This window comes from Coffea arabica, chromosome 7e (assembly GCF_036785885.1).
Source record: "Coffea arabica cultivar ET-39 chromosome 7e, Coffea Arabica ET-39 HiFi, whole genome shotgun sequence".
Classification (NCBI taxonomy): domain Eukaryota; kingdom Viridiplantae; phylum Streptophyta; class Magnoliopsida; order Gentianales; family Rubiaceae; genus Coffea; species Coffea arabica.
Window position 1 is genome coordinate 45,957,525 of NC_092323.1, and position 16,251 is coordinate 45,973,775.

The 16,251-nt window shown below is 35.2% G+C and overlaps 1 protein-coding gene across 1 annotated transcript; it reads left to right on the plus strand.

The window, feature by feature from the left end:
• The first annotated feature begins 1,554 nt into the window (after positions 1-1,554).
• Positions 1,555-2,142, plus strand: LOC113700911 (STOREKEEPER protein-like). Its single transcript, XM_027221338.1, has one exon. It carries the CDS (start codon positions 1,555-1,557, stop codon positions 2,140-2,142), a length of 588 nt encoding a protein of 195 aa, XP_027077139.1.
• The last annotated feature ends 14,109 nt before the right edge of the window (positions 2,143-16,251 follow it).

The following is a 16,251-nucleotide window of genomic DNA, read 5'->3' on the forward strand; positions in this document are numbered from 1 at the left end:
TCAATTATGGTGTTTTTTAAAATGGATAAGACATACATTTCACTATAATGAGTATTACATATGATTATAGATCTTTTAATAGTCAAAAAGATAAAATCAATAATGTACCAAAGAGCAGTTTTTATTTATTCTAATTATTCTCTACAATTACTTTCTATAACCAGTTTATGTGAAATCTAAAGTAAAGCAGAACATGCCTCAGCCAAGGTTGCGTTGGAATATTACATGATTATTTGAACCTTTTTTCGGATAAAATTTAAAATTTCATTTCATGAAATCTTCACCAATGATAGAAAATACATTGGACATGTTCCGCATACAGCTAATCAGAAAAATTACTAGATTTAATAAATTTAGAAAATAACAAAGATTACACTATGAAAGTCCAATAGATCAGATTAAACATGAGCACCTTAATGAATATCTATGCATGTCAACACCGTGAGATCTTTCTACTATCCAATTGGTTCAAATACAAAGTCAATACTAAGATATGACAAAATTATCCAAGAGGCAAAAAAAGCACCAAAATCGATGTTTCTTGTTTTTAGCTTTTTTTGGGCTCAATAAATCAGAAATTAAAATATGAAAACTCTTTAAGAACACAACAAAATAGATTTTTTAAAATCAAAATCTAAAATCAGATTTTGAAAATCAGTTGAGCACAAATCCACACTATAGAAATAAAGTATACTTTTTTTTTGAGTAAAAATTACCCATTGTTTAGGGAAGCTATATTCAAATGAACCCACCATTGCTTAGGAACTGAACAAGTATGGTTGAAACTCGGTACAATTAGTGTTGTTATTATATATATATATTTTTTGAGAAACTAATGTACGTTTACAGATATGATTGTATTCATGTACTATTAAGATAATATATATGAACAAAACTCATGTATACAATAAAGTAATGTTACTGAATATCAAATCAGTTAAATGTAGACGGAATTAGGAGATTAATCCATGACAGAACCCTGTGATTTTCAAAACTCATTTCTTCAAAATCTTTGTGACAAAGCGTTAGAAATTCCAATTAGCTGACAAAAGCAACCGAAGAAGCAGAATTACTACTCAGTTATGGTCCGTCTAAAATCCTCCCAACCTGATTCTATTCCTAAGCAAATGTAAATCTGCTGATTCCAATCACAAATTTATTATTTTGGAAGTGCCGTTACTGCACTATCAACGATGAGTCTTCAAAATAAAAATGGCCGATTAATTGCTCTCAACTTTTCATGCAATTATTAATTGCTCTGTTTTTCCCTTTTTTTTTCCTATTTCTTTGCCTGTTATTATTGTTATTGGAAATGAAAGGGAAAAAAAACTAGTGCTTCTGGAGCTTGATGATCATATTGAAGTTCTTGTTATCTTCTAGACAAATTAGGTAGTTGTTGGCATACTTTATTGCTAGAGTTTAAGATTTGTGGAGCTTATATCTGAAAACTAATCGCCAGATTAGGAAATTAAGTGCACTTCAGATTAATTTATCGTGAATATAAATTACACTGATTTCACAAATAGAGTGTTCATTCTACTTCTCAAAGTGGTAATGGATAAGCCTTCTTCAGTTTCAGCCGCTACTGCAGGCATGGTTTGGAGTGATGAACAAGTGACTAAACTTCTCCAGTGCATGATCGAGTTTAAGGCTAAGAAAGGGGTTGATGCTGATTCTGATCCAACAGTTTTTCATCAGTTTTTTGAACAGGAGTTTCAATTTGGATATTCCAAAAGTCAGGTATATGAGAAGGTGAGGCGTTTGAAGATGAAATATTTCAATAATTTGAAGAAATTTGAGAAAGTTGGGAAGGACACTGGTATTTCCAAGGCTAAGTTTCAAACATTGAACATTTCAAGACAGATTTCAAGTGGTGGAGCTGGTGCTGGTGATTTTGAGTCGAAATATCCTCTTTCAAGCCAGTCATTTGAAGTAGATTCCAGAGACGTAATGAAATTTGGAGGTAAAACTGCTGATGAACTTAGCTTCTTGAAAGGGAACATGCATTTGATTGGTGATGACAAAGCAAAGGAATTGGAGCGAAAGTGGAAGTTATTGCATGCGGAGTATTTCTTTAAAAGTTTGGAATTGATGAAAGAGCAAACTCGTATGGTGTTGGAAGCCACAATGAGAAAGAAGTAAATACTAATTAGTGGCTGGTTGGTTACTTTTTTGGTACTAAGGTATAGTCTTTTGAGTTTCAGGTTATATTAATCCTGAAATTTATAATCCATGATTTTTAGTCTAGCTGTGGAAACAATTCAGTTCCAATTCTGTCACTTTAGGTTTTATATGTTCTTTTGAATGCTTTGATCTTTTGTGGGTTGCAAGTCGAGTTATAAAGTATTACTAGTTTATTGATCAAGTTGATCACTCCTTTCCATGTACTTTCTTTCCTGCAATGCATCTACTAGTGTTAATACTATCACTTTGTAATTTCTTATACTATACTTACTGTCTTTTATGAATGGGTGCTTTATAAATTGTCCAATTAGGGTTGTTTATTCCTTTATTGCTGTTGAAGATATGTAATCTGATATTATGGAAAGATTTGATATTGTAAATATTAGGAAAGATCAGATTTGATTGATTATAGTATCATGTGATTATAGTATCATATATTAATTAAGTAATAGTATGATTATAGTATCCACTTGTGTATATATATTTGTATATTGTGTAGTCCAAGAATGAGATGAAGAAGAGTATTTTTTCTCTCCCTTTTTTCTTAGTTTACATGGTATCAGAGCTTCAGGCTCTGTTATTAGTATGTCTTTTTACGTGACCCTATTGAGTCACTTTTAGGTCGTAACCCTATTGAGTCACTTTTGAGAAGAAGGTGGGACAAGATTACCATGTTCGTGATTTTTAACCCGTTGGGATCTGTTGAACCTTTTGTGAGATTTGACCCGTTGGGACCTGTTGAGCCTTTGAATCTTGGTTCATTGGTGGCTCGTTGTGGTCCGTTGGGACTTTTGTGGTTCGTTGAGATCCGTTGGGACTTTTACGGAGAAGGTGGAGCTTGTTTGATATTTGTCTACTATTTACCGATATTGGATACACGCCAAGGTGGAGATTTGTTGAGTATGTCATTGTATCCCACATCAAAACTTTTATAAAGAAATATCTCATTTTGGTGGTTATAAATATAGTGGAGTTAAGTGAATTTAATTGTGCTAAGGGCACCACCCCAAGTGCCATTTGCACCAGTCATGTGAGAACTGGAGAACAGTTAGCTGATATCTTCACTAAACCTCTAAATGGTCCGAGAATTGATTACATTTGTGGCAAGATGGGCATGATTAACATCTATGCTCCATCTTGAGGGAGAGTGTTGAAGATATGTAATATGATATTATGGAAAGATTTGATATTGTAAATATTAGGAAAGATTAGATTTGATTGATTATAGTATCATGTGATTATAGTATCATATATTAATTAGGTAATAGTATGATTATAGTATCATATGATTATAGTATCCACTTGTGTATATATATTTGTATATTGTGTAGTTCAAGAATGAGATGAAGAAGAGTATTTTTTTTCTCCCTTTTTTTCTTAGTTTACAATTGCCTGGCGACTATCTCCAACTGTCACTGGTCAAAACTTCTTGGTGAGACAGTTGCTTGCTCAAATCAATGTAAGCATATCATCGCTGAGGATTGTGAGTCAATAGGGGAAGCTTTGTGCCAAATGTCTCTCACTTCTTATGTCATTGATATACTGCGGTTGGTTTATTGGATCTAATGACTGCTATTGCTGTTGTTCTGCATAATCCAATGTATGCCTTTAGAGATTGGACAGAGAATTTTTTTTCCTCATCTCTGTTTTCTAATAGAAAAAGAATGCTCAACTACTGATTGGTAGAGTTTAAATAACACTAAAAATATCTTTATGCCATTCTTTTCAATTGTTGGGTTCATCATTTGAATTGCTTAGAGCTAGATTGCTTATGACTACACGATGACCATCTGATTCATTACTTCTCAAATCAATAGAAACCTTTTGTTTAATCCCATTAGCTATGTCATCTCTCCTATAATTTGGACTGATAATCTTTAGAACCAAATTTAGGGGTATGAGATTAGCTAAGGAATAGGAATCAGAAATTACAAATTTGAGAAATGATGATCTCACTTTGATAAAAGGCCAGATAAACAATTTCAAGAAGCTTCTGCAACTCAGCAACTTCAGCCATTAGCCATGTCAACAGGGTAAGCAGCCTCTGAATCTGGGGAGCCTAATTTGCTGTCCTTTTTACCAGCTTTTGTGGTGAAAGTCCTCCTGCAGGTAATGACATACTTCTTCAAAATGTCATCTTCTATGGACAAATTGAACTTCTTCCTTATTGATTTTGATGCCCACTTTTGACCCTTGGCTTCTGAATATCATTGACTCAAGGCTGATCAATTTCACTTTTCTTGCCAATGACCAAGTTCATGACAAACTTCTGATAACTGTTTCTGGAAGCTCTTCTTGATGAAAACAAGCACTACTTATTGCTAGAGCTGGAAATGATGGAAAACAAGATGGCAATGGAGGTGGCAATGATGGCTATGGCAATGAGTAATGCACAGGGGGAGTCGGGCAGAAGCTGGGATTCTTGGGAAGGGTTATACTTGGAATCAATGTCTCTGGTTCCAAATAAGTTATATATTTATTCTTTTTGGCTGGGTTGTAAATGTGTGGATGATGCCAATCCTTATAGTCTCAGAAGAGTTGTACTTGCGATTCTTGTCTCTCCTTCAACTATGCTCCAATGGTTACTAAGCCGATGTCTGAGATTTTCTTGGGTGTTGGTTAGTTTGGCTCGTTTTCCTAAATGATTCCCAATGGCAATTACAATTACTCATGAATAAAATGTTAATCTTTTTTTGATTGGTTAAAAAGATTTTATAGGTTGAAGATGGTGGCTCACCTCTCTACAAGGTTGAAAGGAAAATAGGTAAAGGTAGCTTAGAAAAGGTATGCAAGAGCCGTCTTTTTTCTTGTGAAAAAGGTTCAGGACCTGTGGAGGTATTTTCTGTTTTTGGTTGACCAAGAGGATTCATATTGTTTCTGTTCTCAACTATTTATATCGTAATTTGGAAAAGAAACAACAATTGTATGAATATTAACATTGGTTCCATCTGAAGAAAAAAAAATAAGAATTTCATGTCTATTAATCTTGCTAGATGAATTTCAGGTTGCCTTGAAATTTGAGCACAAAAATAAACTGGTGGGTCTTATCAAAGATGATTATCCAACAAAGTGGCAGATTTATAAGTACGACTCTTGATTCCTTTTCCTTACTTGATATTTTTTGTACTAAAGAACTGAAGTGAATCACGTTTCTCGCTGAACAGCTCCCTTGGAGGTGGAGGAGGTACACATGGAGTGCCTGCTGTACATTATAAAGGAATACAAAGAAACTACTTCATAATGGTAAGATTGGAAGTGCTGAATGGATGTATCTGCTTTACTTCTACTCCACAATGTGGGACGTATCAAATGCTGTTGTCTTCTCATGCATCTATGAATCTTTGATAATTGGTCACGTTTTTATAGGTCATGGAACATTTGGGGCCTATTTCGCTTGATGTATGGAGGCCCGCAAGAATAAATTAAAAAAAATGTGAAGTATCTTGACATGCCTTGTTTTACTTGTAGTTGAAAGCTGGCTTTCATTGTAGTTGAAGAAACTTGATAATCCTCATAATCTTCCTTTGTCATTAGATTCCTGGTAGTATCAGAAATTGTCTCTCGAGTTTGAATAATTGTACAGCGCTCCATCACAGCCCAAGAACAGTTTTTGATGTGGGCTATTAACTGATATTGATATCGCACTCCTGTTAGTTTGAATCTTCTACTGGCTCTAACCCTTGTTGACATCACATCCTAACATGCCTGGCCTTGTTGGAGCCATAAATGCGGCCTGTGGTCAAATAGAACATCATTTATGCCTACAACACTATCAAAGTTCACCCTGTTTCTGATAGCTATAGGATTGCACTCTCGTTTTTTCTATTGGCATATTAGTAATATGTCAATTTTTTTGCTTTGTCTATGCCTGTGGTTTTTGTGGCCAGTTCTCAATGCTAGTTCCAGAGCTTTCTTGCATACAAACTTTCTGATTCAAGGAGATACACTCAAGAGGGTATTCTACTGTCTTTTCTTGTTTCCTTTTTCACTCTTCTTAAGGGTTGAAAGTTGTCGGTGGTATGCATTGAATTTGGTAGGCTTCTCTTTGAATTCGTAATTTATAACTTAGAATGTGTAACTTTTTGAGTCTTAGGTATGTGAATGGTGATATAAAGCCTCATAACCTATTGCTTGGCCAAGCAGGAACACCACAAGGAAAGAAGTTGTTTCTTGTCGACTTTGGAATAGGTCAGATAATGTGAATATTGTTCTCTCCTGGTCACAAGCATTTATCCTTTTTCACTAATCTCCTCACAAATTGCAGCAACTGAGTGGAGAAATTGCTGTGAGGGTAAACACATTGAATACACTGAACATCCTTGGCACACAAGGTGAGTGTTAGCTTTCATATGTTCGCAATTCTTCAATTAAGTCGTCTGCTTCTATAGAAGATCTATCCTCTTTCTGTGCAATAGTCCAGAGGGACTCTTGAATTTGCAAGTGTGCATGCCTAACTTGGGAAGGACTGCTAGTCAGAGGGATGATTTACAGACACTTGCTTAAACACTTATTTTCCTTCTGAAAGGTAGGTTGCCATGGAGGAAGTCAAGGTTCTCAAGAATAATTCCTTTGTCCCTCACTTTTGGATCCTTCCTCCTCTTCCACTAGTATGCTTATTTTCCACTCTGTGTATTATCTAAAGGATGAGGAAACCTTTTTTCATGTCAGCCTGGAAAAGTTTTCAACCTCACCTGACATGTTGTGTTTCTCATGCCATGCCTCTTTGAAAGAGTATCTGAAGACTGTCCTTGTTTATTATGTGCTGTGTTTGTTGTAGTGAAAGTGTGTCATGTGGCTCGAATTGTAAACTAAACCAGTTCCTTTCATGCTACTTCCATTTCTAATTTTTCCTCAATCCACTGGCCAACCAAAGAAAAGAAAGAAAGGGAAATAAATGGTCCAATTCTTTATTATTCTGGTCAAACTTGTAGATTTCTTCTAGACTTCTAGCTTCTAGAAAATTCTTCTAGATTTCTAGTTTCTTGAGTGGGCTATGTTAGGGTGGTTATCTAAATTTAACCATTGGTGAAAACCATCACCTATTGAACCCAAGATCTATATGGCGATTATTAAGAAATAAATTAACAAGAAAATTGCGAAAGCGTACCTGAATCCATATTGATAAACTTGATACTTGAATCCCTAGAGATTTGGGGTGGCCTTCCAGGTCAACAGGTATTCACTGATCCTTTGAGAGAGGCCTTTAGTTTCTCTCTGGTATCTTTCCTGACGATGGGATATCAGGGAAGGGTATTTTGTGGTATTACGAAATACGACAACTAAAACGATGCCTGTGACTTGGGGACCATAACCCTATTTATAGGTAACATTCCTGTTACCTTTGGAGCCCTATTTCAGCCCATCATTGAAATAGGAGCCCATAAGTTTCTACACATTAAAGGGTCCACATCCTATTAGATACATTAAATCCAAACTATATTTGATCACTTTAATTGGGTTTAATCTTAATTGACAGTATGCAATACATAATTATTCACATATAAGTCCAATGTTGGATTAAGGATCCAACAATCTCCCACTTGGACTATATGTGTAACTTTATAATTATGTTTTGCAATTAACCGTATGAGCTCAACTTTACTGTCATTATCACAATGTATCTGTAACCAATTCGGTCAATCAATTACACCAATATAGGATCAAAGCGGCCTTTGTTACAATTTCGTAACTCGACCCATCAATGGTCACATATATCAATGCAATTGAATGACATGAATTATGATGTGGATGTATAGCATGGAAATTTCATGTAATGTGATCAAAACATGCCTATTTCCAACTGGTCCACCTTAAATTTTATGAGATCAAAACATACCAAAATTAGAGTGCAAATAAATCCAAACTTTATTTATGCATAAAATATCCTTAAATCCTTAATAACTGAAAAAATATCATAAGAGCATTTAAAATAACAAACTCCCACTAAAACTATACATCGTTTAATACGACACCCATATGAGCAGTATGCTCAAGAAACATTTTGGGTGGCAATCCCTTAGTAAGCGGATCCGCAACCATGGAGTTTGTCCCGATGTGCTCTATTGATAACTGTCCATTCTGCACTCTTTCTTTAACAGTCAGGAACTTGATATCTATATGTTTAGATTTGGTCGAGCTCCTATTGTTATTGGAATATAAGACTGCTGACTTATTGTCACAGAATAATTTGAGTGGTCTTTCAATGCCATCCACTACACGTAATCCTGTGACGAAATTTCGCAGCCAAATTCCCTGGATGGATGCCTCATTACAAGCTATAAATTCTGCAGCCATAGTGGAAGATGCTATGAGGGACTGTTTAGCACTCTTCCAAGATATGGCACCTCCAGCCAACAAATAGACATAGCCTGACGTTGACTTCATAGTATCTTTGCATCCAGCATAATCGGAATCAATACACCCAATGATCTCTAACTCATCTGACTTCCGATACGTGAGCATATAGTCCTTTGTTTTCTGTAGATATCGTAAGACCCGTTTGGTTGCTTTCCAATGATCTAATCCAGGATTACTCAAATATCTACCCAACATCCCAGTAATGTACGCAATATCCGGACGCGTACATACTTGAGCATACATTAGACTCCCTACTGCTGAGGCATAAGGAATCTTTTGCATCTCTCTTTCCTCAAAAGCATTCTTGGGACACTGCTCAAGACTAAATTTGTCTCCTTTAGCAACAGGGGTGTCACCTGATTTACAATTTTGCATGCCATACCTTTTAAGAACCTTTTCGATATATCCCTTTTGTGATAGTCCTAAAATACCCCGAGAGCGATCACGGTGTATCTGTATGCCTAACACAAAAGATGCATCACCAAGATCTTTCATCTCAAAATTCTTAGTTAGAAATTTCTTGGTTTCATGCAATAGACCAATATCGTTACTGGCAAGCAAAATGTCATCAACATATAATACCAGAAAAATATATTTGCTCCCACAGAACTTATGGTATATACAATCATCCACTAAATTCATCTCGAAACCAAATGAGATGATCACCTGATGAAATTTGAAATACCATTGTCAAGACGCTTGTTTGAGCCCATAGATGGATTTTTTAAGTTTGCAAACCATATTCTTTGGATCTCCTGATACAAAGTTTACTGGTTGCACCATATAAATTGTCTCATCAATGTTACCATTGAGAAACGCTGTCTTTACGTCCATCTGATGTAACTCAAGATCGAAATGTGCCACTAATGCCATGATAATTCTAAAAGAGTCCTTTGAAGAGACTGGAGAGAAGGTTTCTTTATAATCGATACCTTCCTTTTGTGTAAATCCCTTAGCGACAAGACGAGCTTTGTATCTTTCCACATTGCCTTTTGAATCCCTCTTGATTTTAAATATCCATTTACAACCAATGGGTTTCGCTCTTTCTGGCAATGGGACAAGATCCCAAACGTCATTGTCCTTCATGGATTTAATCTCCTCATTCATGGCATCGATCCACTTTTGAGAATTTGAACTTTCCATGGCTTGACGGAAGTTAATTGGATCATCTTCCATCAATCCAGAGTCATCCTCATGTTCTTGGAGAAAAACAATGTAATCATCTGGCACTGCACTTCTCCTTTCTCTAGTGGATCTTCTTAATGGCACTGGTTCTTGAAGAGGAAGAGTTTGTTCTTCTATAACAGTTTGCTCTTCGACATTGTCTTGATTTGTTATGCCATGATCAAGTTCAGGAATAGGGTCCTGAGCAAGAGTAATGACACCTGTGGGAATATTAATATATTCCTCTTTAAAGACAATGTCCCTTACTGTATTTGCTCCCCCAAACTCGACATCCTCAAAGAACCGGGCATTTCCTGTCTCAAAAATTGATTTGGCTGTGGGATCATAAAACTTGTAACCTCTGCATCTTTCAGAGTATCCAATAAAATAACAACTAATCGTTCTTGAGTCCAGTTTCTTTTCATTAGGCTTATAAGGCCTTGCCTCAGCTGGACATTCCCAAATGTGTAGATGCTTTAAACTGGGCTTTTTCCCTGTCCAAAGCTCATAAGGGGTTTTGATAGTTGCTTTAGTTGGAACTCTATTAAGGATATATGCTGCAGTCTTAAGTGCTTCACCCCAGAGTGACTCTGGTAAAGTAGAATGACATATCATACTCCTTACCATATCTTTAAGCGTTCTATTTCGTCTTTCAGCTACACCATTCATAGTGGGTGAACCCGGCATAGTGTACTGTGGAACGATACCACATTCCTCTAGGTATTTAGCAAATGGTCCTGGACGTTGTTCACCTGAACCGTCATATCTACCATAGTACTCACCACCACGGTCAGATCTGACGCTTTTAATTCTTTTGTTGAGTTGATTCTCAACTTCAGCTTTAAAATTTTTGAACACGTCCAGTGACTGTGACTTTTCAGAAATGAGATATATGTAGCCATATCTTGAAAAATCGTCTATGAACGTTATAAAATATTGTTGACCATTCCATGCAGATGTAGGAAATGGTCCACAAATATCTGTATGTATAAGTTCTAAGACGTCTGAGAACCTATTGGCTTCAAATCTCCTTTGATTGGTTTGTTTCCCTTTTATACAGTTAATGCAATCATCAAAATCTGTAAAATTCAAGGGGCCGAGAATTTCATTTGACACAAGCCTTTCCATTCTCCGTTTGGAGATATGTCCCAATCTCTTGTGCCATAATGCAGCTGAATTCTCATTGGCTAATTTTCTTTTAACTCCTCTAGTACTCAAATGCAGAGATTCATTAAATGAGGTAATTGTGTCAATTAAATATAGATTATCGTAGTGCATTAAAGAACCAGAACCAACCAATTTTGAATCATGAAACAATTCAAATTTTCCATTTCCAAATGAACAAAAAAAACCAAATTTGTCCAAAGCAGAAATAGAAATTAAATTCCGTCTAAAAGACGGTACAACAAATGTCTCATTCAGATCCAAATAAAATCCGGTCTTTAACAATAATCTAAAAACTCCAATTGCCTCAACTTGAACTGTTTTGCCATCGCCCACGTAGATATATCTTTCACTATCATTAGGCTTTCGGCAATTCAGGCAACCCTGCATAGACACACTGATGTGAGTTGTTTCACCAGAATCTAACCACCATGTGTGTCTAGGTACCGAAGTTAAATTAACCTCAGAACAAACCAAATTACTATATTTCATTGAAACAAGGCGTGTCAAGAGCGTACTAACTTCAGCCTTTTCCTTCTTGACAAACCTTTTTTTCAATGTCCTGAAGGAACTCTTTAGCGGTTACAGTCGTTTCTGACATTGTTCCCCTGAATGCTTCTGGAACGGCCTTTTTAATGATCATCAGACACAAGCGATTTGATCTCTCCCACCTCTCATTATTTCTCTTTTCATCAGAGGTACTCTGATCTGTAAGAGGTGGGGGTGAATCATTCCTTAACGCAAGGTCGAGATCCATTATTCCAAGTACTATCAAGAGATTTTCTTTCCAGGACTTGAAATTTGTGCCATTCAGCATAGGAATATTATTGATATTGGAAGTAATATTTGTAAGATCATTCGCAACTGAACAGAAAACATAACATAATTAAAACAAGCTCACATAAATCAAAACAATAATAAATTTAAATAATGGTAGTCCCATTTCAAGATACCGATATTCCATTAATATTTCGTCTTTGGACAAAAATATTAACTAGTGAGTGATATCTTGGTGCAGTAATAAATGCTGATAATAATAACATGTCGAAAATAAATTTTCCTTTGGGCCAATTTATAAATCACATGTAAAATCCAAATAATTATCACGCATTTATTACCACAAGTACACATGTAATTTCATTAAATATTGACCTTCCTTTGGGCCGATCAATATTCATAAAATTACTAGTGCCCAACTAATTATATTTTAAAATAAATTAATTTCCATAATAGAGGTCACTTTGGTGGCATATTATTTTAATTAATTTATTCCAAAATATATATAATCATACAAATATTCAAATTTAAAATTATCCAAATAAAACAAAAATTTTGATCAAAGTCAACTTTGGTCAAAACGTGGTCAAACATGGTCAAATTAATTAAATTAAATCATGACTTATTGGACCAAAGGTCCATATCCATAATTTGACCCAAAATTAACATCCAAGCCCAAAATTTGAAATCCATAAGTACTTTATAAAAATTACACATTTAATGGGCCATACATATGGATTTTATAGGGCTTAAATGTCCTATTTAACTTTATTAGGGTTTACTTAAATTGAAGAAAATCCTAATTTCCTTAACATACATATATATGGAAATCTATTCTTAAACAAGGAATCAAGCCAAACAAAACAAAAATAACAACCAAAGTCCAAATATAGCCACATATATATATTTCAACAAATTTGCTCAGAATAAGTCCGAACAATACTTATCCCATTAGCCAAGAATCAGGCATGAATTGTTAATATAATCTTCAAAACTCAAAAGTCAAAGTACGGGACAACAACTGTGAACTAAAAATTGTTAACATGAAATAAAAACTAACTTGTCCATAATGGTGGAGGAAAGGACAAAGGACTTCCCGTGGCCAGAAGACAAATTAGCTTACATCATCACTTGATTCATGTTTTAAGTAAACAATTTCAAACAATCGTATGAAGACTTATGTCTCAAAAGCATTGAGATTGTTGGAAGAATTTGACCGAAGGCCAAAAGCATCACAGTTCTGACCATGAATTTGACCGAAGACACAAGCACATAAATTGCATCAGACTAGCAGTTCATGCCTATTGATTACGCAAGCATTCATGAACATAAAAAACCGTATGAAGACTCATCCAACATGGGAGCAGAACCCACGGATTCCCTTTTTTTTTTTTTTTAATGAATCAGAGGCCGAAAAACCAAAAGCATGCGTGGGTTCTCAATCAGCCGTCGGCAATTATAAAAGGGATCCAATTATCAACCATCAGCAACCAAGGCTTGCAAATCACTAAATCAGCCGTACAAATTTACTATAAATAACTAAATCCAAATTATTTCCTAATAATCAACCATATGGGCTCTGATACCACTTGTTAGGGTGGTTATCTAAATTTAACCATTGGTGAAAACCATCACCTATTGAACCCAAGATCTATATGGATATTATTAAGAAATAAATTAACAAGAAAATTGCGGAAGCGTACCTGAATCCATATTGATAAACTTGATACTTGAATCCCTAGAGATTTGGGGTGGCCTTCCAGGTCAACAGGTATTCACTGATCCTTTGAGAGAGGCCTTTAGTTTCTCTCTGGTATCTTTCCTGACGATGGGATATCAGGAAAGGGTATTTTGTGGTATTTCGAAATACGACAACTAAAACGATGCCTGTGACCTGGGGACCATAACCCTATTTATAGGTAACATTCCTGTTACCTTTGGAGCCCTATTTCAGCCCATCATTGAAATAGGAGCCCATAAGTTTCTACACATTAAAGGGTCCACATCCTATTAGATACATTAAATCCAAACTATATTTGATCACTTTAATTGGGTTTAATCTTAATTGACAGTATGCAATACATAATTATTCACATATAAGTCCAATGTTGGATTAAGGATCCAACAGGCTAATCATGTAAGAGAATTCAAAAGTATACTCTTCCACCCCTTCGAGAGAACTCTCATCCTTTAACTTGATAAGTTTTCAAGGCACATTGATTCTTAAAGTTGCTTCAAAAATGGTAGCTGTCATAAAAAAATAGTAAGAAGCTGATGTACTTTAGTGTGGTTGCCGAAGAAAATGTAGGCAATTGAACTATCATGCAAACACCTAAATGCTCAAGGTAATCCAGCTCAAGGATTTCAAGAATTTGTCAAGCTTCAATTAGATATTCATTAAAAATGAGTAAAGGATAATACTAAGATCTTTATTCATGTTTATTCAAATTTTATGTTTAAAAGTTGGTTTTCTGAATTTTCAGTATTTAGGAGTATTGCAGTAATTTATATGTTTCTCAATTCTCAGGATTTTTCTGAATTTAGTATTTTGCTAATTTTGTCCTCAGAGTTGAATAAGGAATTTGTTTCTAATCTGATTAAGAAAGGGTCTCATTCCTATTCTGAAAAAGGGATGAATCCTAATCGAAATAGGTTGTGGCTAAGTATTCTCTTTGAGAAACAGAGAGGTTAGGCCGTAACAAAATTCCTGTAGTGTTGTTGTCTTTTTATGGGCTCTATGATGTAGAACCTAGCCTTTGGTGTGATCCCTAAATGTGCCTAGGACTAATTCCTAGTGTTTCCTAATTCGTTCTTCTTGCTTATTCAAACTGAGCAAGTTCCTTATAAGTTTTCATACCTGATACTGTTCAACAATTCTTCTCTGTACTACTTAATTGCAGATTACTGTGATCTCTAATCCCTAAAAAAATTTGTTCTACATATCTGTTTGTGCTGCCAACTGCATGCACTGCATCAGATTTACTAGTGGGAACTCATTGTTGTGTTTGTTAAGTTGATCTTTCTTTGGATGAACATTTGCATGTTTTTACAGGTGGTGGAGCTCGGTGTTCATGAATGCTTAGATAAAGGTTGTTGAATTACATCAATAGCTGCAACCAGTTATCAGGTCACTGTTATTGTGAACTTTTGCTGTCATCTGAGTTTCCATGCAAAGTTACTGAGATAAATATTATTTGGGACTTTGCATTTCTAGATTCATAATCTGGGAGATTGAAATAGCTAATTTGAAGTGAGGACTCCTATGTGAAATTTGTTTTCTGTTTTGTTGAGCGCGAGAACAGAGCAAAAAATCTCTTCGTTTCTTGTTTGTGCTATGGACAAACATTGTTATCATTGCGATGATCCATTAAGATTTATCAGAGGCAGAAGATTTCTTCACTATAATGAAGTTAATCGATATCTTGTTATCTTTCTCATGTTTCCTATTCCCATAGGATTTTTCCGTTTTCTAGTTGTCCAAAAGCCTTTCTGTACGATTGTCGCAAGTTGGTTGTTGTCATTGATCATTGTTTCCTTCCTTTCAACCAAGCAATTCAGTTACTGCTATCAATTGATTATTGTTAATTTGTTTGAGAAGGAAAGGATCATTGTGGTGTATTCAGGAATCATTGTCGTGTCTTTTCAAATGTGGTTGCGGAAATATGTAGTGTAAGTTTATTGGTCTTGTAGTGTAAGGCAGTCCTGTTTTTCCTTCATTTTTTTCCCTCAATTCTGTTTTGTTCTTCTTGAATTCTGTTCTGTTGATCCATATATTCTTGAATCAGTTGAGTTTCGTGACAGATTGGTTTTTGAGGTAATTGGTCTTTGGCCCCACTGATCAAAAAATGACAGAATGTGCTCGGCTAATGAAGGAGGCCAGCTTTACGATTTTCGAATTACTACTTCTTTAACTGCTTAAAAATTATATAAATTGAAAATTTGGTACCTCAACTTTCAATCCTTAACCTTTTAAATCAAATAGGTTCTCTTAAGGATATATAAGGAACACAAGCTTAAAGGGGCCAAAAAAAAAAAGAGAGAAAAAGAAAACCGTGGCTTTAACGTACATTAGCGATACGAATTTAGTGGAGGCAAGTGAGTTTTAACTTTGATAGAGTCAAACTCAACTCTAATTTTTCATGCCTGAACTCGATCAATCACCTGAAACTCGAGTTCGAATTCAAACTTGAGTCTGAATCTAATTGAACTCAGATTAAAAAACAAAATTAATTGTGATGATTTTTAAAATGAATAAGACATACATTTCACTACAATAAGTATTAAACCTAACAATGACACCATCCTCGTTATTATTAGTATTATTATCATTCCCATTTGCTCACAAAAGGAACCGAAGAAGCAGACTTACTACTCAATTAAGGTCCGTCTAAAGTCCTCCCAACCTGTTTCCCAAGTAAATGTGAATCCACTGATTCCATTCCCAAATTTACTGTTTTGGAAGTGCCGCTACTGCACTGTCAACGATGAGTCTTCTAAATAAAAATGGCCGATTAATTGCTCTCAACTTTTCATGCAATTGTTAATTGCTCTGTTTTTGTTAATTTTTTTCCTATTTCTTTGCCTGTTATTATTGTTATTGGAAAT